Genomic DNA, 24728 nt, shown 5'->3' on the forward strand with positions numbered 1-24728 from the left:
AACAATCAAATATGACAAAAAAAATCCAAATAATAATTTTGAACATCTTATGTTAATTTTAGGTACGTTTGTTATTGACAATGTTGTCTTTTATGAAATAAAAGAAATATTATATGCTTCTTATTATAAGTCGTTAAAGGCATATCACCATCAGTTCAAGATGTCGGACGATGATTTTATGTGCGATGACGACGAAGAGTATGATTTGGTAAGTAGAATTTGACAATTTTATGACATGAACTGCCATCAGTGGTTCCCCTTCCTCTGTGGCCAAAGCTTTTTTGAATAAAAATGCCGAATCCTATGCCTGTCAGCAGGATGTCAACAGCAACTCAGTTCAATCATGAGTTGGGTTGCGAACACAAAACACAGTAGAGAGTAGTAACACTAGTAATAAATAGTAAGAATGTTCTGCAGCTTATAACTACAAGGTGTAGCTTACACCGATATTTGGCTGCAAGCTCTTGCTCTCGCTTTACTGATCTCAGGGGTTTCTCCGATCCTTAAGGGTAGTTACGTTTGGTAAGGGCAGGTAATCCAGAATTTAATCCCAAGAAAATCTTTCCGGTCAAGCTCCCATATGACCTAGTAGTAGTAATTAATATAATAGTTATTTCATTCATACACCATTTGGCAACAGTGCACTTTAGAGTGGTGACTGGGGTAGCTTGCAATATCGCAAATTGGCTTAGGGTGCCAACTGGGCCCTCAACAGTCTCGCATTGTAGAAATTTTATCGTTTTTTGTCATATTTGGGGTCAATTTTGTTTGTTTTAAGGTAGGTTATCCTAAACTTCATCCTTAGCTAATGGATGCCCTATCCGATCAAGCATCCCATGAAAATCATCAGCATTCATCTGATCAGATGCCCCTTCACGAACCTTGGGTTAGGCACCATTGTTTATTAATCAAATGACCATTTTCAATCCTTAGGATTAGTTGAAAAGTAAGGTAAGACTACAAAATACCGGATACCTTCCGCCATCTTTGAAAGCATGCGAGTTTACTTAGGGTTAGGGTAAGGTTTAGGGTTAGGGTGACGTGACACTAAACAATATGGCTGGTCGGTATCCTGTATTCTGTAGGTGTACCAAAAGTAATATATGAGTTATTGATGAATAAATACAATGTAATCTGAGGAAACTTTGAAATTGGTTTTGTTTATAAAGTTTTTCAGTTTCATGTAGAAAATGTCTACTTTACAAGCACAAAAGTGAACATCTGGATGCTGATGACTTCGCCAAACACTATTTGTGATAGAGCCCATGGTCCCGTGTTTTGGCTCATACCATTATATCATCAGCCCAGCTGATCTTAAGGCAGGTAGGGCGGTGGGGTAGCTTAGTGGTTAAAGCGGTCGTTGTGAAGCCACACGGAAGACCCGGGTTTGATACCCCTCATGTGTACTATGTGTGAAGCCCATTTCTGGTGTCCCCAGCCGTGATACTGCTGGAATATTGCTAAAAGTGGCATAAAATTCAACTCACTCACTCATTCTTAAAGCATTTCAGCTCAAGTTTGATCCTCAGTAGCGCATTAATTGAAATCGAAAAATGTGCAGTACTTCCAATCTGGATGCAGCAATAGAAACATTTTTACCTCACTATCCAAAAATGATAAGATAGCCAGCCCTTTAAAAAAGGCATGTTTCTATGTGTCCTTATGGTAACTTCACTAATGTGACTATTAGGTAATTTGGAATGGACTGTACGACTAGTACCAGTTTCTATCACTGCACATGAATTGGGAAGAAATTCACACCCACTACTACTTGATTACTTTCCTAGTAAGCAATCCCTTGCACACGGGAGACCTCATCTTGTCAAAATTTTGGGTTTGCTGTGTATTTTTTAACCATAAGTCAGATTAATGTTACCAGTTTTCAGTGCAGCCTCAGTGCTGATTGTTCTAGTTGCAGTCGTTGCAATTATTACCGAACTTATTACCTACCCGAAACCACTAACATAATAGAGCCACAAAATATGTTTTATACGTTTGTCCAATTAAGAAAATATTAATTTTACAGAGCTACAGATAACTTTTTGGGTCATTGAGTTATGTACTCGCTTGTGTTCATCTCAGTTGGGTAACCTACTTTTCCTTTAAGTAACCAAATAAATTGTACTCACCTCACTCAAACTCAATTGGGTATTTTGCCATTTTCCATTAATTTTTAAAATAATCATATAGTTTAAATGTTAGTGTTTGTTATTTATATTTGATCTGTAATATGAGAAACGATAAGAAAGACTGCAAGTTGTCATGTTCATGTCCTGAAATACAACCTCTCAATATACCTAAGTTATTTTATCTATCCACTGGTACCCAAGCTAAGATTTGACGTGTTTGTGTGTACACAAGTAAGATCACATTTATTGAGTATTTACAAAAATTCAAGCGTACTTGTACGCAACAGACTTAATAGGAATTGAGTTTTCACATAAATATTTTCGTAATTTACGCAGATATGCAGCTTATCTGTACCTCTGATTTTATCTTTTGGAAGTGTCCTGAGACATTCACAAACGAAAGAGTCATATGAGTGAAAGAGAAACATTGCATGTGCAGGGGTGGAAATAAGCCATTGGCCGACGTCCGAGTCCAGTGTTTTTTTCTGTCGGGCAAGCAAATTGTATACCAGACTGTACCATTGTCCAGTTGACTTTCCAATGTTGATTATGTTGTTTATTTAAAAAATGAACAAGAAAATCGGCTGGTATAGTGGAAAACTTATCAGGGCAAGTGATTTTATATGTGCCACTGTGCCGGAGTACACTAGTAATTTTAAAGTTATTTCCATCCCTGATGTGAATGAAATTCAACACCGAATGCTCTTGTCTAACCCTACATATTACAGAGGTGGTGGGCAAGCTGGTACACATGCACTTGACTAGATACATGTCCACCTTAATTGCTTAGTACCTTGTATTTGTTACAAACTTATATTACTTTTACTTACTCATTCAAAACCTTTGTGTTGGGCACAGACACTTTTATTCAATATCAAAGCCTGAACCACCAAATAAATAGTCATGCACAACCTGATAGCAACTTTCATGTTTCTAGTTTTTCGCAGACCCGTGAAGGTCCAGGTTAGAATGAATCTTCAGTAACCCATGCTTGTCATAAGAGGCGACTACCAGGATCGGGTGGTCAGACCCATGTTATCGGTTCCCAATTGCGCAGATCGATGCTCATGCTGTTGACCACTGGATTGTATGGTCCAGACTCGATTATTTACAGACCTTCGCCATATAGCTGAAATATTGCTGATTTCGGTGTAAAACTAAAACTTAAATCCAATGTTTTTTGGCAGATTTAAAGAAACACTGCAACTTTGTTTATATAGTTTCATTACTGGTACCAAATACTTATATCAGGTTTTTGTTTTGGTGAGAAGTAAAGACCATGATGACCCTCCACTTGCTAGAAAGACTATTGTTATGTTCGACACATTCTGCTGCTGTAGGAATACTCCGAAGAGAGTAACTCAGAGCCGGATGTGGACCTAGAGAACCAATATTACAACTCAAAAGCTCTCAAGGAAGATGATCCTAAAACAGCCCTGGAGAGTTTCCAGAAGGTGAGTCATAAACACGATTAGTACCATGACTACTGTCAGCAGCCCTGTCAGGCATAGACTGTCTTAGGGTAGTACTGTTAGGCGTACATTTTCTTGAGGCACTACTGTCAGGCATAGACTATCTTAGGGTAGTACTGTCAAGCGTAGATTTTCTTGAGGGAATACTGTCAGGCATAGACTATCTTACGGTAGTACTGTTACTGTTAGGCGTAGATTTTCTTGAGGCACTACTGTCAGGCATAGACTATCTTAGGGTAGTACTGTTAAGCATAGATTTTCTTGAGGCACTACTGTGAGGCCTAAACTACTTCAGGGCAGTACTGTCAAGCATACACACATTATCTTAGGGATGTGCTGTTCGGTATAGGGCAGTGTTGTTAAGTATAAATTATCTGTGAGCAGTATTGTCGAGAATAGATTATCTGTGTGTGGTATTGTCAAATACAGAATATTTGTGAGCATTATTGTCTAATATAGTTTATGGTACATGTATAGATTATCTGTGAGCAATATTGTCGAGAATAGATTATCTGTGTGTGGTATTGTTATGTATAGATTATCTGTGAGTGGTTGTGTCAATATCTGAGCATTATTGTGAAATATAGTTTATCACTGAGCAGTATTGCAAAGAATAAATTATCTGTGAGCAGTAATCCCAAGAATAGATTATCTGTGAGCAGTAATCCCAAGTATAGATTATCTGTGAGCAATTTTGTCAGGTATAGATTATCAGCTAGCAGTATTATCTGGTATAGAAATGGATCACATACGATGATACAGGACATTGCCTAGAACAAAAATGTGCTGTAGCAATTGAATGATACACTCAAGTCCTGAAGCATGCTAAAACACCTGCTACACTTATCTGATCTCTGTTACAGGTGCTGGAGTTGGAAGGCAAGGAGAAAGGGGAATGGGGATTTAAAGCCTTGAAGCAGATGATAAAAATCAACTTCAAACTGGTAATAACACTGTTTGTGTGTTTTGCAAGGTCTCAAGGAACAAGAAATGGACTTTTCTGTTATGTATCATCAGATGATCATAGATGAAATTGTTAATTATTAGTTGTCACAAACATATAGATGTGATTTGTTTCCCAAATTCAGTGACTCTGCCCCTTTAGTTATTGCTTATCAAGCACTTTTGTGAACATTCATATGTTGACCTTGTTCCTGAATTAATGAAATTACATGTGAATTTGACTTTTTATGGACAGAATTATCCTTTTCTGCAGGATATATTTGAGTGAGTTGTTGTATGATTCATCTGTTGGACGTTGCAGGGCAACTACGATGAAATGATGAAACGATACAAGCAATTGTTGGCCTACATCAAGTCAGCAGTGACCCGGAACTACTCTGAAAAGTCCATTAATTCCATACTGGACTACATCTCCACATCCAAACAGGTCTGAATATAACGTCTGACTAAGTCAAGTTCTTGGATGCCCTTGTACAAAGTGATCTTAGTGTTTAGACGATCGTAACTCCTATAGCTTAACATAAACTAAGGACAGTTGTAGCTCTAAGATTGTTATATACCACAGCACCCTGATGCCACAGAGGCACATTTGAGTCAACGACAACAGGATTAATACAGTTTGATTCATAAGGTAAATCTTCAGCAATTGAATAGGATGTTACCACTCTTACTGAAGTGAAAGAAGCTTCCCATATTACAACCACTTATTATAGGGCTTAGGTTGAAATGATATTTATGAAGTATGAGGCTAGATGAGAAGTATTCTCATTGGCTGTCTTAATTCCAATGAGCACACCTGTTTGTGCCGTGTGACACACAGTACATGTGTATCCTTGGTGTCCCAGATGGAGCTCCTGCAGGACTTCTATGAGACAACACTGGAAGCCCTTAAGGAGGCCAAGAATGAGAGGTTGTGGTTCAAAACTAACACTAAACTTGGCAAGCTGTACTTTGACCGGGGAGACTACACTAAACTACAGAAGATCCTCAAGCAGCTTCATCAGTCCTGTCAAGTGAGTAGCATTGTGGTCACCATTACATACAGTTTCAGTCTGATTCAAAGTAGCATTTTGAATGCAATTTGAGGAAACAGTTTTGAGGAAATGTAAAATTCTGTTCTACAAGTTATCAATATTATTCAGTATGGCGAACAGTAAACCAATGAATACTTTGTCAAGTCACTATAGAAAGACCTTTATTAGCAATGGATGTAAGTGTTCATTGTTTGACAATATATATCGTTAACCCTAGTAGAGAACACAAATGATTTTCTTTTCATTAGACGGATGAAGGGGAAGATGATCTCAAGAAAGGGACACAACTCCTGGAGATTTATGCACTAGAGATTCAGATGTATACAGCACAGAAAAACAACAAGAAGCTGAAGGTAGGAATCTGCAATCCCCTGTGCTATGTGATCGGGTATTGCAGATCAACACTTTTCTCCATGATATTGCTCTTCCAAAGGTAGTTTTGTTTGCTCCTTTACTGCTGTAGTCTTCTTGTTATCCCTTGCCGCAACGTGGAACGGGGGACTTTGTATTCAGCAGTCCCAATTCTTGTTAGCGTGATATCTCATGAACTGTTGTACCCAATGTGTTCAAAGCCTACCTAGGGGGATTACGCAGACACCAGTCGATTTGGGTGACCTTGACTTTGACCACTTTGCAAACTCTTGTTAACGCGATATCTCATGCACTGTTGTACCAAATGTCTTCAAATTTGGTGACAGCCTACATTGGGGAATTACGCAGACACCTGTCGATTTGGGTGACCTTGACTTTATCTTCAAGGTCACCACAACACTTTGACCACTTTTTTTACTCTTTTTAATGCAATATCTCGTGCACTGTTGTACCCAATGTCTTCAATTCTTTTTCAGAGAGATCGTCCTTGGGGTACATATTATGCATTTTCCGGCTGTAAAATGTCCTGTGACAGTTGTATCAATGTTTTTTGAATAAAAAGATTGTACAATAAATAAACTCTTTTACTTATTATACGGACCCTACCTCACGGAGTTACCTCCCTTAGCGCATGCGCACCAACTGGGTAGGCTCCTAGACCCGTATCATCATTCCTTCTGCTGTCACGGCCCTGAACAGACGCTCGTTCAGATTACCTTTCATGAGCCGTGACGCGCTTCATTTTAAGATGTCTGAGACACCACCTGTATGTTTGGTTTTATTTGTCTAAAACAATAACAGTAAAGCCTTATAGTGGTGGTTGTTTCATAACTGTGACTTTGTATAAGTACTATCAAAATAGCACGCAAACTTTCCGTGGTTTCACGCAAGTTTGCTCTGCCATGGAAGTTTAAGCGTGCAGCGTGGTCGTAATAATATTGGCGCTTTAAAACCAACTATTACTTTCAGGGTAACCTTCACGTATTTTCAATGTTTTCTACGGTTTCTCTGCTTCTGGCCACAAGTTAACTAACATGTTTACGTGTTTGTTTCAGGCTTTTACCTGTTGTTCGGCTCTGTGGGGAAGTATTCCCGGCTGACAGTCACTCCTAACGCGGCCTGTCTGGAGAAGACGGGCCATGTGGCTGATACATGTTCAATTTGTCTGGCCTTTTCCCCGGCACAGAAGAGGCGGGCGCCGACACCCTGTTTTACCGCGAGATGCGTGAGGCGGAGGGGACCTGACGCAGGTTCCCCGCCAAAACCTAAACGGGCGCCCAAAAGGAAAAATCCCGCGGCCCTTCCCCCCTCCTACCACTTCGAAAGTGGTTTTGACATGTCTCTAATGGAGTCGATGTTTCAGAAGCAGATGGACTCAATGAAGTCCTTCGCTCGAGTCGGGTTGGAGGTCTCTCGCCAGGAGTTCTCGCCCTCCCGACGGGGCGAGAGTCCGGGTGGGATCGCCGCCCGGCTAGATCCTCAGCCTTGAGGCGTCTGTCCATCCGCTGCCTCTGGCTTCGGGTCCGACGCCGGGTCTGCTGCCCGGGAGAGGAGGTGCTCCCAGTCCCTCTCTCGAGCTTGGGCGCTTGGGCCGCTGAGTATTCCTGGTATTCCCGTCCCTCGCACACCCGCCTCCCATGAGAGCGGAGGCACCAGTTCTGCCTGGCCTGCCTCCCTGCGCCTCGGGACTGGGTCCACGCACGCCGGGCTGGCGCTGACGTGGAGCAGTCGGTCTGTTCCTCCCTTCCTGTGGTGCCCAGCTAGGCAGTCCACCGGTCGGGTTAGGGTCCTCTTACGGAGGAGACCCAGCCTCTGACTCGGGCTCGGACGCCGAGGCAATGGAGCTCGGGAGGTCGAGGAGCATGACGGCAGCTTCCGCTTTGCTTGCGCCTGCGGGAGGTCCGGCAGAGAATTGCCGAGGGCCTACCCCAGGCCGCTGGGTGCCTGCTGGTGGCGTGGACTCGACTGAGTTCCGCTTGCCTGGTGAGGCGCTTGCCCCTAGGCAACCCTCACAGACGCAGCTCCGCATTCTGCCATCGCTGGTCGCGACGGGTCGCATCCCCTCTTGTCTGGTACCCGAGTCAGGTTTGACTTACCTGAACTCGCGGCGGCGCTTACCAGCTTGGGGAGGATTCCCTGTTCGTCAGACCCCATCGTGGACGCAGTGTGTTTTCACTCCGCCGCCTCTGGGAGGCTCGGCTTCCTCCCGAGCAGCTCCGGCTGCTCGGGCAAGGGCTTCACTCCACCTTTTGCCCTCGCGGGCGCCGCGGCGCGGCGTGCACTCGACCCACGAGGAGGTCTACCGGAACGCGATGCAGCAGGTGCGGTGGTGGTCCATGAGGCCTACCTCTCCTCGAGCACAGAGGTCGGCCCTGGAGGCGGAGGGGCATGCTGGCACACGGTCGCCGCGATGTCGGCTACTCCGCCAGCTGTCGGAAGTTCAGGCTCACCTCGCCACTCTTTGGCGGGTCTGCTGCGCCGACGGTGATGTGCGCAGTCATCAGGGGATGCGCAGGCTGTGGCTGTCGACGCCTAGGTACTCCGGCAGCAACACAGCAGACCTTGCTGGCTCTCCCTTTTCCGCCTGGGAGCCACCTCTTCCCGGGCACAGCAGGTCATACGGAGGCTGCCGCTGCAGCTACCTCCTTCAAGGATTCTAAGGCCTTGTTGGAGCACCCGCCGGGTGTCTCGCTTCAGCCCCGCGCCACCTTCCTCCGCCGGGTGCAGCCTACACCCGAAGTCTGCCGGGCTGGCTTCGCCGCTTGGTAGGGGTAGGCGGAGGAGTAGGTCCGCTTAAGGGTAGGGGCAAGGAGCAGTCCTCGACTAGCTCCCAGCCTTTCAAGGGCGGAGGTCTGCCCCCACCTCCGTTAACCCAACAGGCTGCCGCCAAGCCGTGTGTCACACCCAGTCAGCTCCGCTTACTAGGGTCCACGACGCTTCCTACCCCATATCCCAGTGGGAGGTCAGCTTTCTCTCTATTCCTGCCGGAATGGGAGAAGGCTACCAACAACGCTGGGTGCTGGCCACGGTCAGCATAGGCCATCTCCCACTGTGGAAGCGCAGGTCCGCCTCGACTTCACCGGGCATACGACGCACTCCGTGCCGCCATGCCAAGCCAGGGCGGACATATTGCGCGACGAAGTTCAGGCTCTGCTGGACAAGTCCGCAATCGAAGTTTTATTCCACCGAGAGGAACAGGCGGATTTTACTCCATCGCACTTCCTCACCCAAGAAAGACGGCGGGTTCCGTCCGATTCTCAACCTCAAGGGGTTGAATCGCGATGCTCGGTACCATCCTTCAAGATGGAGACACTGCGCCGGTGATCTCATCTGTTCAGCCCGGCGATTGGCTCACGCCAATCGACCTAAAGGACGCGCGATTCAGCATGTACCCATACATCCCTCGCTCAAGCAGTACCTCCGCCCTCTCTTACCACGGGATGTATTACCATTCAGGGTGCTCCCCTTCGCATATCGACTGCCCCAAGGGTGTTCACCAAGCTCATGTTAGTCCCAGCTACCCTAGCTTCATCGCAAGGAAGGCGTTGTTACCCTTACCTAGACGACTGGTTGCTCGGAGCACTAATCGACAGCCAGCTTGAAGTCAAGATGCTACTCACACAGTGATAGACATTCTAACTTCGACTGGGGTGGATCATCAACCTCAAGAAATCCGACCTGGTACCCACCCAGGACTTGGTTTTTCTTGGAGCCGCCGATTCCAAACGAACAAGGATCTCGCTTTCCTTGTCGCCCGACCGGGTCACCAGAGTTCGGGAGATGGTATCTTCATTCCTCTCTCCAGCCCCAGGCACCAGCTCGGGACTTGGGCTCGTCTACTGGGCCATATGGCGGCGACGCATCTCTGTAGTGTGGGCGGGCGGTTGAGGATGCGCCCCATACAGCAAGCTTTGGCTGGGCTGTGGACTCACACGGAGGATCTGGAGCGCCAGTCTCCACAGTCCCCGAAAGTGGTTGACACCTCACCTTCAGTGGTGGACAAATGTCGGGAATCTCACCAGGGGTTCCCTTGGAAATCCCGGACGCCAGCTCTCACAGTTCAGACAGATGCGTCCCTCACGGGCTGGGGGCGTTCTGGGCAGTCTGTCGGCTTCGGACTCTGGTCCGGCGAAGCTCACCTTCACATCAGCGTGTTGGAGCTGAGAGCTGTGCGGTTGGTATTCGAAAGCCAGAGAGCATGTCCGTGGCCAGGTAGTCCGCCTTCAGTTAGACAACCAGACGGCCATGTCGCGACATCCTGAAGCAGGGAGGCACGGTGTCCCCAGCGCCTCCGAAGCGTGGGACTTTCTCCTCTGGAGCCACCAGTGCGCATTGTCAGGTACTCCCTGTTTATCTCCGGGCTGGAGAACGTATGAGCAGATCGGCTCTCGCCGGATCCTGGCCCCGCGACGTAGTGGATGCTCGACAGGCAGATATTCACAGTAATCTCCCAGTTGTACGGGTCGCTCGAGGTGGATCTGTTTATGCGCCCGGCGGGACGCATCAGACACCCGTGTTCTGCTCTCGGATACGGACCAGAGGCGCTGGCTGCCGACGCCTTCCTGCTGGATTGGACGGGCAAAGTGCTCTGGGCGCTCCCGCCGTTACCACTCTCATTCTCGCCGTGTCCTTTCACAGCTGTCCACCCAGCCAGCTCGGCTACTTGTGCTACTGGCACCGCTTTGGCCGTCACAGAGCTGGTTTCCGTAATTCTCAGGTTTCTGGCTCAGCCTCCTGTTCCCATTACCTTTGCTGACCGGACATTCTCACTCAGAACGGAGCCCACCCAAATCCACGGATTCAGTGGGTGGCTTGGCCTCTGTCAGGTCTAACCTCGAGGCACGCTGGAATTCCTGCAGCAGTTGCAGACACAACCCTGGCTTCGAGTATGGATTCGACAAACGCTCAGTATGAGGATAGGTGGTCCCGCCATGCCGCTGGTGTTCAGATAGGGGCATTGCAGATCCCCTTTTCGCGGATTTAGTCCGAAAGTATTGGAGTTTTGCAAGCTCGCTTGGAAGAAGGCCTGGCGGCTTCACCATTCGTGGCTACTCCACCGCTATTTCCACTTTTCACACCCCTGTCGATGGTGCTCTTCTGGGGCAGCACCCTCTCGCATAGCGCTTAGCTGGCGCTGAACGGATTCGACTCTGCTCTCAGGCTAACCAGTCCACCTTGGGATTTGTCGATCGTGCTCGATTGGCTGTCCGTCCCACTTTCTCACACCTATCGGCTATTTCCATTCAGTTGTTGACCTGGAAAGCTGTGTTTCTGGTGGCGGTAACATCTGGTCGAAGAGTCGGCGATATACATGCTATGTCGCCCGACCGGGCGCTGACTGTGTTTCACACGGATCGTGTCAGCATTCGCCTCCCAGATACTTACCGACCGAAGGTCGACCACGCTTTCCATGTGACAGCTCCTATCGAACTTCCTACTCTTACCCAGCCTTCCACATCGGGACCACTCCCCACGCAGCACTCACCCGCTGGATGTCCGTGAAGACGCCAAAGTCTATATCAAACTAACGAGGGGATCCGTGACGGGTACCCAGCTGTTCTGTTGTTACGTATGGAAGAAGGTTGGTCTGCCAGCGAGCAAGCAAACTTTGTCTCGCTGGCTTGTTTCGTATTTGTGCCGCTTTATCAGGCTAAGGGCAAGCCTCCCCTGAGGGGTTGAAGGCTCACCGGTCAGGGCAGTAGCCGATCAAAGCTTTTGCAGCCGCACTCCCCATTGAAGAGATCTGCTCTGCCGCTATTTGGAGCCGCCAAGCACTTTTATACGCCATTATCAGCTCGATACACATTCACGCTAATCGCGGCGAAGCTTTGGTCGCATCGTTTTCCAGTGGACAGTGTCCTGCCACCCTGACCAAGTGAGTCTTGGTTTATTGGTTTGTGTTGACGCTACTGTACAATGATTCCATTATTGACATGTCTGCTACGAAAGCACTCAGAGAACCTGTACCCCTTCGATTCTCTAAGGAGTTACGATATCGCTAGTGAGTGGTATTTTTGTTTTCCCCACGGTGCTCTCAATGAAGAAGCCACTTAGTGGGTCGGATTTCACTGACATTCGTGACCACGCGGCAATGTCTCATTATGCTAGAGGTCGCCTTTGAGCACAAATCCTCCCTGTCAGTTCCCTCCCATAATGCCTCTCTCGAAGCTTAAACTGGGTCGAGTGACAGGTGAGTGTTATGGCTGCCTGTTCAATTTTTTTCCATGATACGATCGCTATATTTTGTGTGTGCTTGACAGAATTCCCTCCTCCCTGGCCTCCGGGTCTTTGGGAGTCTGTGTTTATGATAATATGTACCCCAAGGACTATCTCTCTGAAAAGAATTTTCCAAACCTGCAGAGGTTTTCAATTCTTTGAAGAGAGTCGCCCTGGGGTAGGGCCCACCCACCTCCCCGCAATTCTGTTCACTGATGAGAATTCAGCAGAAGGAATGATGATACGGGTCTAGGAGCCTACCCAGTTGAAAGCATGCTTAAGGGAGGTAACTCCGTGAGGTAGGGTCCCAGATAATAAATAAAAGAGTTTATTTATTGTACAATCTTTTATTCAAAAAACATTGATACAACTGTCACAGGACATTTTACAGCCGAAAATGCATAATATGTACCCCAAGGACTCTACTCTCTTCAAAGAATTGAAAACCTCTGCAGGTTTGGAAAAATTTCAAAATCTCATCCGTCTCAATACCCGGACCGTTATGATCATGTGACTAATAGATTAAAACATTGTAATATGTTATACTTTCTTGATTAAAAGGTTGTATTGTCTTTGAAGATTTAGACATAATTTACAGTCACCTGTTTTGAATATAATTTATGGTTAAGATATTGAAAAACTCGAAATTTTAGCCTCCGGGCTGAAGAACATATTGCCATTTCTTACAAATTTGATGTCAGGAATTAACATGACGGGTAACAGGGTAGGGTAGAGTTATAGGGGGTGGGGTACTCAAGTAGAAAATTTTGACCTGACCCAGCCCTATTACACACTGATACTGACAGTGGATATGTGCATCTGCATCTATACATTCACATCTACTATATTCCTGAAATATCTTCAGAGTTGGGAGAAGATTCTGAGAAGTGACCATGACTAAAAACTACATCACACAAAAGATAATGTACTATGTGAGCAAAAGATAAAAACTAGTAAATATGTTAGATTTCATTCTTCTTTAGTGGCAGGGGACATTGCCGTGTTAGTGGCAAACACTGGTTTTGCACTGCATTCAACCATAGTCATGGGAAGCTGTAATTAACTGTCTGTGGCAGACAAATCAGTGGTTGATGTTATGAGCGACATTTCACACTTACAAAGTATGAGGTGTGTAATCAACCCTCTAGACAGGGATCAACATTGTTAGCAATCTACCACTGGTTTGTTTGAGCAAGATCTTCATTTCAGGTCCTATGTGCATCCTTAAACGTAATATGTGTCACAGATCTGTGTATGTAATGTGTTCATGTTTCAGGCATTGTATGAGCAGTCGCTGCACATCAAGTCTGCCATTCCCCACCCTCTCATCATGGGAGTCATCAGAGGTGAGACTTTCCTGTAACAATCATTTAAGAACAGTCACTCTATGAGTGAAATAGTGTTGATGTGGCTAAATGTTTCACTCATCGAACATGCCCTGAGCTCAATATTCACAACTTGAACTTGGCTATCAAAGACAACAATCACACAATAAATTGTTTCCTTTACTTTCATGCTTTCAGCATTAAATTGGCATTTTTCTGGTTCCAACTCAGCAGTCTTAACACTTTCAACTATTGTTCCTACTATAAATAGCTTCCAATCAAGTACTGTTACAAGTAGTATATAGGGGTGATTGGGTAGCCTTGTGGTTAAAGCGTTCACTCATCACGCTGAATGGGTACGATGTGTGAAGCCCATTTCTGGTGTCCCCCTGTTGTGATATTGCTGGAATATTGTTAAAAGCCGCGTAAAACCATACTCACTCACTCAGTAGTATATTACTATTATTAGTGCTTACTCTATTTGGGGGTGGTGGTGGTGGGGTAGCCTAGTGGTTAAAGCGTTGGCTCGTCACACCGAAGACCCGGGTTCGAATCCCCACATGGGTAAAATGTGTGAAGCCCATTTCTGGTGTCCCCAGCTGTGATGTTGCTGGAATATTGCTAAAAGCGGCGTAAAACCAAACTCAGTCAGTCAGTCTATTTGGGTGATCAGAGTGATCATGTTCATTCCAGAGTGCGGAGGCAAGATGCACTTGAGAGAAGGGGAGTACGAAAAAGCCCATACTGACTTTTTTGAAGCTTTCAAGAATTATGACGAGTCTGGAAGTCCAAGGTAACAAATACTTTCAACATGTTTTAATTTTAATGTCTATCTCATTATTTCGAAAATGTCTCTTGCTGCCGATAGGCGTGCGCTCGTCACGCTGAGGACCCGGGTTCAATTCCCCACATGGGTACAATGTGTGAAGCCCATTTCTGGTGTCCCCCATCATGATATTGCTGCCATATTGTTAAAACAGCGTAAAACTCAACTCTCTCACTCTTGCTGCTGATATTAGCCGACAGACTAGATAAGATTCATCAAGCTAATGTCATGTTTACTTTTTGTTCATATTTAACAAATCTGCAGAATTTCCTTTGTAAGTGAGGTCTTATTGGTTTCAGGAGAACGACTTGCTTGAAGTATCTGGTGCTAGCAAACATGTTGATGAAGTCGGGAATCAATCCATTCGACTCCCAGGAAACCAAACCCTATAAGAATGATCCAGAAATCTTAGCTATGACAAACCTAGTTAGGTGAGTCTGCCGGCTTATGAACATGATGAAAGGGAAAGTAGAACTTGTTTGTAAATGATGGTAGAGGCATGGCATCAAGACATACAGACAATCTCTTACAGATAATAGGCCACTTATATAGGGCAAGACTCCATGCACACCAGTGATGCATACTTTTTAAAACATATCACTTTAATACCTGGTCAGTGGTTGCATGAAGTTGCATTTTCATCTCATGGGGATTCAAGGTATGAATAGAATCCCCTTCCCTAAATGGATTGGTTGTCAATCTCAGGGACTTGCTTGAATGCATGTCGCTGTGTCGTCTCTTTGTCCGTCAATGCTTATGATGTCAGTCACTGAATTATCTAGTCCACATGCAACTAACATGTGCCTTGTATATTACTGCATTCAACATATTCAGTAACAAAATCATACTCAGCTCCCTGAGAATCATACCACCTTTTCACTATTAATCAACACTGTTTATCCATATCTGAAAGATCTTTGATATACTTCTGTTCACAACTTGTGGTTTTCTTTTTCAGTGCTTACCAAAATAATGACATCAATGAATTTGAAAAAATATTGAAAACAAACAGGAAAAATATAATGGAAGATCCCTTCATCAGAGAACATATTGAAGGCAAGTACTGCTCTGTATTACGATTATGGCGTGTGGCCTGTGCAGAGAGCTCAGGCCACAAATCAGTTGAAGGTAAGCAACATCGAGTTCAGACAGTCCTTGGATGGGTGACAGTGTTTGGCAGCTTGACACCTGAGAGTTTCTCGGACTTCAGTCCTGCCCCACAATGAAGCACATGTGATACATGTGGTCTCACCTTAGGTACATGAGTTTGTTAAAAATTGCCTCTGTTCACTCAGCAGAAAATGGGTACCCGGTTGGATAAAGTCATGTGACCATAACCTTCTAGCGCCTAACAGGCAGCTTGGGGTATCCGGAGTAAGATTCTGATTAAGCATCGCGAGCAATCACTTGGTGTTTGGAGACTGTGCGCTATAGAAGATGACTCATTATTATTATGTGTTTCTTATGTATGCAATGCAAAAAGTGTAGTGTACAGAGCTATGTTTTGTATGTTGAGTACATCAGACATCATGCATGTGATAGCATCACCAGTAGAAGGCCTTCACTATGTCATTTGATGTCATTTTGTTTTCAGATCTTCTTCGGAATATCAGAACACAGGTTTTAATCAAGCTTATCAAGCCTTACACACGAATTCACATACCATTTGTATCTAAGGTGAGAATACAGTCTTACACATGAAAATGTGTATACACAAAGTAGCTTTCTCATTATCAGTTGCATTTTGGGAGATCAGAGTTAGTTTTTGATATTGATATGGTTTATATGCCTCGATCTGATATTTCTGAAACTGTCATGTGTTTGTGTGAATGGTGATTGGAAGGGCACAATGGCTGCTGATTGTAGGCAGAACATGGAATGGTGACCACCTCAGTGGATTAGGTCTCAGCTCTGATGAAGCTACTGAATTGTCTTGGAACAGCATTAAGTTGGAGCTGAGAGGTTTTACTTGCTTGTAATTTGTAGACTGTGATTGTCACTTGTACCTCAAACGTTACCCAAAGTAACTCACTCACTCACTGTACTTACAGGAACTGAATATTGATGCCACAGAGGTAGAGAACCTCCTTGTCTCCTGCATCCTAGACAGGTGAGTTGTCTTGCACTAAGACAGATGGGTCAGTTGTCCGCCCAGTCATTATACAACTCTTCAGAAGACACCTGGCTAGCTATTCTCGAAACGTTCGTAGCCCTACGAACTTCTTAAGCCCATTCTTAACACATTGGCTACGATCAAAGTTAAGAATTCTTAGGGCTAACGTTCGAGAATAAGTCTAGTCTCATGTTCAAGAAAACGTTCATGATGGTACCTATTGAAAAAAACTTTGGATGTGACAAACTCCACCAAATGCCTTAATAAAAAAATGTTTGTCAAAAAAACAAAATTGTTCAAATGGTATGAAATAGCACAATAAAGTCATCCAAATTTCTATATATAACTTTTTACAGGGACAGGTCACAAGTCGAGACATCAGTTTCACTTGGCTTTAGTCCTGAGTGGTTCAGCACACTGATACCAATGTGTTTGTTTTGGCAGCACCATCAAGGGGAGTATTGACCAGGTGAACCAAGTGCTGGAGTTGTCCCAGGAGGCCAGCAGTCTGGCAGCACGCTACTCCGCCCTGGAGAAGTGGACCAGCCAGCTCCACAACCTACATCAAGCTGTCATCAACAAGATCGCATGAGGCGCACACTAACTGTGCTGCATGGCTACTTAGGGACTGGCTGACTAACAAACTGAAACCAGCCATGTTGTTGTGATTCCAGGAACTGAGATAGATGTGTCATCTGTGACTGACGTAATTTCATCTAGAGGATTCACTTACAATAACAGTTCTAACTTCTGGAAATGAGTCTTTCTGGCTTGATTTCCTACTTAAGCACACAGAATGTGACTTTTCTTTGTCCTGTAGATACAAGTGTCATGCACGTCACCAGGTATAAGTGACCTATTCTGGCAGTCTGTTATGGACATGATTCTGCCCAATACTACTTGCTGCTTCTTCCAGAGTTTTCTGTGTATGAAGAAGAAACACAAAGGCGAATAATTGGATCTTTGTTGTGTACCCGGTACAAAGAATGTTTCAAAATATTGGATAACGCAAGGGAATAAAGTGATGTTTTCTATTTACAAATATCTTGTGACTTGTTGGGGAGTTTCATATTTGGCTCTTGGATTAATCATTCATTTATGACAGTTTTTACCACACTAATCGCTTTTTGTGAGTATTATATTATGTACATATACAAGATTAAGTATTAATATATCACACAGGTGTTTTGTATTAATTACCGACCTGTTTGGAACAGCTTATGTAATGACACATAATACTAATGTGAATAGAACCAGGGTATCTCACACCGAATATGATATAACAAGACTTTAGTTAAGTTTTGACTGCCATTTTCAAACATAAATTCCTGAAAGCGTGTGAGATCCATCCTTGAAAGTATGCTGCCAGTGTCAAGCAGTTTTATAGCAGATGTCTCTGTCTTTTTCACAGCATGGATGTTGCATGTGTTCCATGCTGTGTGATGGGATGGGTCATGTAGTAGGTACACCCATCTGCCGTGGCAGTCTGCTGGGCTGGGAGGAAGGTCAAATCCACTCTGCTGATGCGGTGACTCCGCCCCTGGGTTGGCTCCAGTTGCAGGTCTTCCTTGACAAGATGGCCAACATGGTCGGCAATACCCAGACATCCAGACAGGCCGGTGGAACGAATTCCACCAACTGTGATCCACTGTCTGGAACATAGAATAAGAGTCATATCTATTTTCTATGAATTAGTGGTTGGATGTCTGATCAGGCCAAATGAGACTCCACCTAACATAGTGTTGACTAGGGTCTCAGTCTCAGCAGACAAATAAAAAGAGGTAAATGTTGTTTAATGAGGCAGTAATATTTCAAGTATATCACAGGAGCCTGTAAATTGAATACCTAGCTACTACACAAAAAGGTGATGAGTGACTACCTTGTTTGGTCGCTGGTGATCTGATAATCCTTAAACTGGGTGGCAGGCCTCACACCAGTGTATTCTCCGATGACATCACAGCCGATCAGGTTTGGAATTGTCTTTTGGGCATGATGGAGGAGCCTGGCCTTAATGAGTGGGTCAGGTGCTGGAATGGAGCGCTCCACCACATCCTCCGCTGTGGGGCCGATGATTAGATTGTTGTACACTGGAAAACAACGCAGGTACATCTGAGAAATTTATGACATAAATAAGTTGTGTGATTATCTAACGGTATGTAGACGGAGTAGGGTTGAGAGTATGTTGTAGGAGAGGGAGGTGCAAAGAAGTGGAGGCTGCTGGTGGGGGAGGAAGGGATGGGGAGTCCAAGCAGCTGGTTGGGGGGTTCGAGTTACTGGTCAAGGGGGAGGGACAGGGGTGTGGAAACTGCTGGAGGAAGAGTCAGGGCTACTGGTTTGGGGTGATGGGGGGAGGAGGAGGAATGGGCAAGTACAGGCTACTGGTTTGGAGAGAGGAGTATAGAGTACTGGGGGAAGGGAATTGATGTGGGCGATAAGTAAGTGAAGCACCAGATATTCAGTGAGAAAGTTTCAAATGTACTGAACTTACCAGATTTGAAAGCTATGACACCTTTCGTTTTGTCTGTTGGAACTGGGAGAATGCTGGAGTTGATGAGACTCCCTTTGTGTGAGCCATACACAATGTACTGCCCCTTCCTGGGCCTGATGCTGGAACAGTAGGGATGTTGCTCATGATTCCATCACAGTTATCACAATATACCATATATAACTGCAGATGCATGGATCAATGTGGATTTGTTGACTTTCTACTTCCGATGAGGAGAAAATGAACAAAGGTTGTTGCTTCGGCTTTTGTATGGAACATTTTGAGTGATATGTCAACAATAATACTTGGACTCACTGGAAGTCATGTTTCCCTGCCAACTTGTCCACTTCATCACCATGGAGACCAGCACAGTTGATGACAGCCTTGCACTTTAAGGTGTTTTTATTAGTTGTGACAGTCCAGGAGCCATAGCTTTGTCTACTGCATGAAAGAACCTTGCAGTTTGTCCATACCTACAGAAATTGACCACAACAAACTGAAACCTTTCCATCTGTCCACACTGACCTCATTATCCAGTATACTGGCTGTCGTTGAAAGAGTGTACACTTAAGCAATACCAAATTTCACAAGAAAACAGGAAGTGGTCCTAAAATATATTGTGTATGTGTAAAATTTCGGATTTTTAAGGAGAAATATTTACATCGTTGAAATGTGGAAAATGTGATCATGTAGTTTTAATACTAATAGTGCAAGAGCTTTTGGCACTTCAAAGTATGGAGATAAGTGGTTTCCAGTTCTGTTTACATCTGTGTATCCACAACTGGTATGCTCCTTGCATCATGTCAAATCACAAATAGTCATGCAATAATAGTAACAATGATATTTCTCAAAACACTTTGCATAAAGGACTTCAGTGTGTAACAGTTCACTTAAAATATTACAATCAACATAACTGACATACTGTTTTGGACACTGTTGAGAGGTGTGGTTACACTCACCTGAGCCCCCTGCCTGCGGGAGTGATGAAGAAGAGCTACAGGCACATGCCAGGGATCGACAATTGTCTCCCCTGGAATCCACAGAGCTGAGTGGGCTTGTCTACAAAGGTTGGGTTCCATCTGGTACAGTTCGGAGGCTGTGATGTTGTAAATGTCAGGAATATGTTTGTCTTCAGACATTTTCTGTATCTCCTGGAGTTTCTGCCCCTTTTACAGAAATATACACTTGTACATTTCTCCATGACGTCATGGATATAGCTGCCCCTATCTGGTATTACTTCCCCTGTAAACACTGGTGTCCCTGTTGGACTTGAGCAGTGTATTTTTTACCATCCCTGGTAGTACCTGTATATTATCCCATGCCATTATTGGTAGTGCCTGTATATTATCCCATGCCATTATTGGTAGTGCCTGTATATTATCCCATGCCATTATTGGTAGTGCATATATATTTTACCCCTTGCCATTACTGGTAGTGCCTGTATATTATCCCATGCCGTCCCTGGTAGTACCTGTATATTATCCCAAGACATTATTGGTAGTGTCTGTATATTATCCCATGCCATTATTGGCATTACCTGTATATTGTCTCGTGTCATCCCTTGTAGTACCTGTATATTGTCCCATACCTTTATTGGTAGTGCCCGTATATTGTCCCATACCTTTATTGGTAGTGCCTGTGTATTGTCCAATACCTTTATTAGAAGTGCCTGTATATTGTCCCATCCTTTTATTGGTAGTGTTTGTATATTGTCCCATACCTTTATTGGTAGTGCCAGTATTTTGTCCCATACCTTTATTGGTAGTGCTTATATATTGTCTCATACCTTTATTGGTAGTTCTTGTATATTGTCCCATACCTTTATTGGTAGTGCCTTGTATATTGTCCCATACCTTTATTGGTAGTGCCCGTATATTGTCCCATACCTTTATTGGTAGTGCCAGTATATTGTCCCATACCTTTATTGGTAGTGCCTGTATATTGTCCCATATATTGTCGTATATTGTCCCATACCTTTATTATTGGTAGTGCATACCTTTATTATATTGTCCCATACCTTTATTGGTAGTGCCCATACCTTTATTGTTGTCTCATACCTTTATTGGTAGTGCCTGTATATTGTCCCATACCTTTATTTATTGGTAGTGCCTGTATATTGTCCCATACCTTTATTGGTAGTGCCCAATACCTATATTGTCCCATACCTTTATTGGTAGTGCCTTGTATATTGTAGTGCCCATATATTGTCATACCTTTATTGGTAGTGTCCCATACCTTTATTATATTAGTGCTTGTATATTGTCCCATACCTTTATTGGTAGTGCTGTATATTGTCTCATACCTTTATTGGTAGTGCTTGTATATTGTCCCATACCCCAGTATATTGTCCCATCTTATTGGTATACCTTTATTGGTAGTGCTTGTATATTGTCCCATACCCATATATTGTCTCATACCTTTATTGGTAGTGCCCTTCATATATTGTCTCATACCATTGGTAGTTTATTGTTGGTACCTTTATTGCTCATGTCCCATATTGTACCTTTCATATATTGTCCCATACCTTTATTGGTAGTGCCTGTATATTGTCCCATACCTTTATTGGTAGTGCCTGTATATTGTCCCATACCTTTATTGGTAGTGCCAGCATATTGTCCAATACCTTTATTGGTAGTGCCTGTATATTGTCCCTTACCTTTATTGTTAGTGCTTGTATATTGTCCCATACCTTTATTGGTAGTGCCCATATATTGTCCCATACCTTTATTGGTAGTGCTTGTATATTGTCCCATACCTTTATTGGTAGTGCCGGTATATTGTCCCATACCTTTATTGGTAGTGCCCGTATATTGCCCCATACCTTTATTGGTAGTGCCGGTATATTGTCCCATACCTTTATTGGTAGTGCCCATATATTGTCTCATATCTTTATTGGTAGTGCTTGTATATTGTCCCATACCTTTATTGGTAGTGCCAGTATTTTGTCCCATACCTTTATCCCATACCTTTATTGGTATTGCCCATATATTGTCTCATACCTTTTATGGTAGTGCCCATATATTGTCTCATACCTTTATTGGTAGTGCTTGTATATTGTCCCATGCCATTATTGGTAGTGCCTGTATATTTTCCTATACCATTCCTGGTAGTACCTGAACATTATCCCATGCCATCCCTGGTAGTACCTGAACATTATCCCATGCCATTCCTGGTAGTACCTGAATATTATCCCATGCCACCATGCTTGCCCCAAGCCTTGTATATGGCACCCCCAGCTTGTCCAAGGTGTGGTAGATCCTCTGCTGACACAGTTTGATGCAGGTCAGCTCCAGGCTCCCTTGTGGAGCATCAAACCCTGTGTGGAGCATGCCGCTGACAGCATCAGGGTTGTTAGGATCAAATAAATATAAAGTTAATAATTGCAGATTTCTCTGCTGAGAATATTTACACATGATTATGCCTACTACATTACTGGATTCAACCTTAAAAGGGACACTGATCCCGAAAGCAACTAATGTTTTGCTCCAACAATCTTATCACATCATTTAGCTGCCAGGTGGTCAGTCCCTGCTCCCTCGAACATGATGGACACGGGGACTGGACAGCTGTCCACATTGGCAAATTTCTTTAACCTAAACAATGGAACAATAACAACAGTTGATGCCCATCAGATGGCGTTATTTGAAAATATCCCTGGTGGTTCCAGTCTGATTGTGATAAAGTATCCCAGCAGTGTAAGCTTTTCCAGATTTTCTAATGTGTGGATGGTAGGATAACTGATCCAATTTGATCCTATTAGCATTTCTATGTTTTTACCACGTTATTTAATCATGTCACGTAACAATGTGATGTCTATTGAACTATGATATTTCATTTGTTTGAATCCCTAAACTAAATCAACCCCACTTTGCCATTGTAGAAAATTCTGAAAAGTGACTAATAGGTAAATATAGGTATACTGGCTAGCGAACAGTTATTGCCAATACATCAGTATCACACGTGCGCAGTTCCCATCAATTACAATGATGGTAATTTTTCCCACGGTATTTGATAACTTTTGATAAAGGAAAGCAAAAGAACATTCTTCATGGTAAGTAACATAAGAGAAAAATTAAAGGTAAAGTTATGGACTCTATAAAATGTTTTTAACTCAGTCGGTGGGTTGTCACACTTTAAGCAAGTTCAAGTTCATAAGTCCTTAATTGTTTCATTCCCTATCAATCTACTGTAAAATAAACACTCAAATAGTCACACAATCAATGATTTGAGGTTGTATGATATAAATATATATATTACTTCACGAATACAGAGACCATATATGGTCTCTGACGAATAGCATGAGAACTTCGGGAATGGCGATAACTGTCACAGTTAGTTGTGAGAAAACATCTATTTATACTGCCATGTTTACCTTCTGCCGCGTTTTATAAAAACTTGATCAGCGGCAGTGACGGGCTGGACACATCGGTGAATAGCTAAATTAGTATCCTAATTAATTCTGATTCATAATTTAACGAACGGTGGAGTAATTTTATAAATACCGATAAAATATGGCGATAACTGTTCGGTAGCCAGTATACAGTTTAACTAAGCACACAGCAAATGCTTATATATGCATTTTTATGCAACAATGAAGTTGTGTTCGTATCCTCAAAACAGTGTTGACCCCTACGATTTTGTAGGCAATCTAAATTGCATGCAATAGAGCCAGCAGCTGAGGTCGCGACCCAGTCAAGATTTCTGTGATATCATCCGGGTAGTTGCGAGGGAAGAAACAATAACAAAAGCAACAACCAGTCACGGGAATGGCTCTGGATCAGTGTCCCTTTAAATTTCGACGTAGTGGACTGGATGGATTCGTTGACCAGTCATATACATTCCACACTACAACCGATCTTACCTACCTCTGTTGGTCACCATAGTGTAAATGTAATGTATCAACGTATTTTTAAAACGTTTAGTGTATAAATGACTTGTTACGAGACTGTACCTGTTGCCGGAGCTGGCTTCGCTGAGGACGTTATCATTCTTCTCAAGTAAGGCGCAGCTGTATCCCATATTCGCGAGGTGGAAGGCTGTAGCACAGCCCACGACCCCACCCCCAATTAGGATCACGTCAAACACCTCACCTTCTGCCATGTTGCACACACTTATATTCGTATCTGAACAACTGCGTCGCTTCCACGCCGGGTCACGTGACACAGTTTTTTTATGCGTAAACATACAGAGGAATGGAAACTCGTTTCCGCTATAATTACTATTATAAACTCGAATTGATTCAGAGAAATGCATGTATATCGTCATCGTCTAAACAACTCGAGGCCGCCAAAAGACAGTGGCAATGAGCATGATTGTCGCTGTGTGTGTGTGTGTGTGCGTGCGTGTGTGTGTGGTGGGGGGATGATACATGTCTTAATTGCATATATACTTTCATTCTGTTCGGTCCGGTCCTCCAAGCTCAACAGAAAAAAATACTGAACGAAATAAACATGCTATGAACCTCAGCGAAAACATTGTTTCACATAACAGTCACCATTACGTCATAATTGATCAATAACTTAATATCAAGACTTGGTCTTGTTATTATGAGGGGGAAGGTTATTACATTTCAAGCCACGATGTGATGATCATACCCTGGATATTCCCTGCTTTGCCCTTTCTCCAGTTTGGATTGATAGGGGGTGAATATTACCACCATTGCCTTTATTGATACAATATCTACTCTCTATATATATTACTTCTGAATTTGTACTGCCACACAATTTTATACTGCCATAATATGATATCATTGAAGTGATTTGTGAACTTTTACTTTTAAGTTACTGTTAGAAT

At 43.8% G+C, this 24728-nt stretch overlaps 2 protein-coding genes across 3 annotated transcripts; one reads left to right on the forward strand and one right to left on the reverse strand.

The window, feature by feature from the left end:
* The first annotated feature begins 112 nt into the window (after nucleotides 1–112).
* Nucleotides 113–17488, forward strand: LOC124254158 (COP9 signalosome complex subunit 2). The gene is made up of 13 exons (XM_046688034.1): nucleotides 113–208; nucleotides 3470–3583; nucleotides 4465–4545; nucleotides 4866–4991; nucleotides 5410–5577; nucleotides 5847–5951; nucleotides 13463–13532; nucleotides 14205–14304; nucleotides 14637–14768; nucleotides 15296–15393; nucleotides 15932–16014; nucleotides 16389–16447; nucleotides 16895–17488. Exons 1-13 carry the CDS (start codon nucleotides 161–163, stop codon nucleotides 17040–17042), a joined length of 1332 nt encoding a protein of 443 aa, XP_046543990.1. The 5' UTR covers nucleotides 113–160; the 3' UTR covers nucleotides 17043–17488.
* Nucleotides 17401–24203, reverse strand: LOC124254170 (uncharacterized protein MG039 homolog). Of its 2 annotated transcripts, none has more exons than XM_046688045.1 (7): nucleotides 23887–24203; nucleotides 22082–22268; nucleotides 19895–20101; nucleotides 19251–19408; nucleotides 18939–19057; nucleotides 18330–18537; nucleotides 17401–18102 (listed from the first exon to the last, which is right to left on the reverse strand). In XM_046688045.1, the coding sequence occupies exons 1-7, from the start codon at nucleotides 24198–24200 to the stop codon at nucleotides 17856–17858; spliced, it is 1440 nt and encodes a 479-aa protein (XP_046544001.1). In that variant the 5' UTR covers nucleotides 24201–24203; the 3' UTR covers nucleotides 17401–17855. The 2 variants fall into 2 exon arrangements, with proteins under 2 accessions (XP_046544001.1, XP_046544009.1); XM_046688053.1 differs by having other exon boundaries at nucleotides 22115–22268; nucleotides 23887–24197.
* Nucleotides 24204–24728: the final 525 nt, after the last annotated feature.

The sequence above is a fragment of the Haliotis rubra genome, unplaced genomic scaffold (genome assembly GCF_003918875.1).
Source record: "Haliotis rubra isolate DU_JTF1 unplaced genomic scaffold, ASM391887v1 Scf115, whole genome shotgun sequence".
Lineage (NCBI taxonomy): Eukaryota > Metazoa > Mollusca > Gastropoda > Lepetellida > Haliotidae > Haliotis > Haliotis rubra.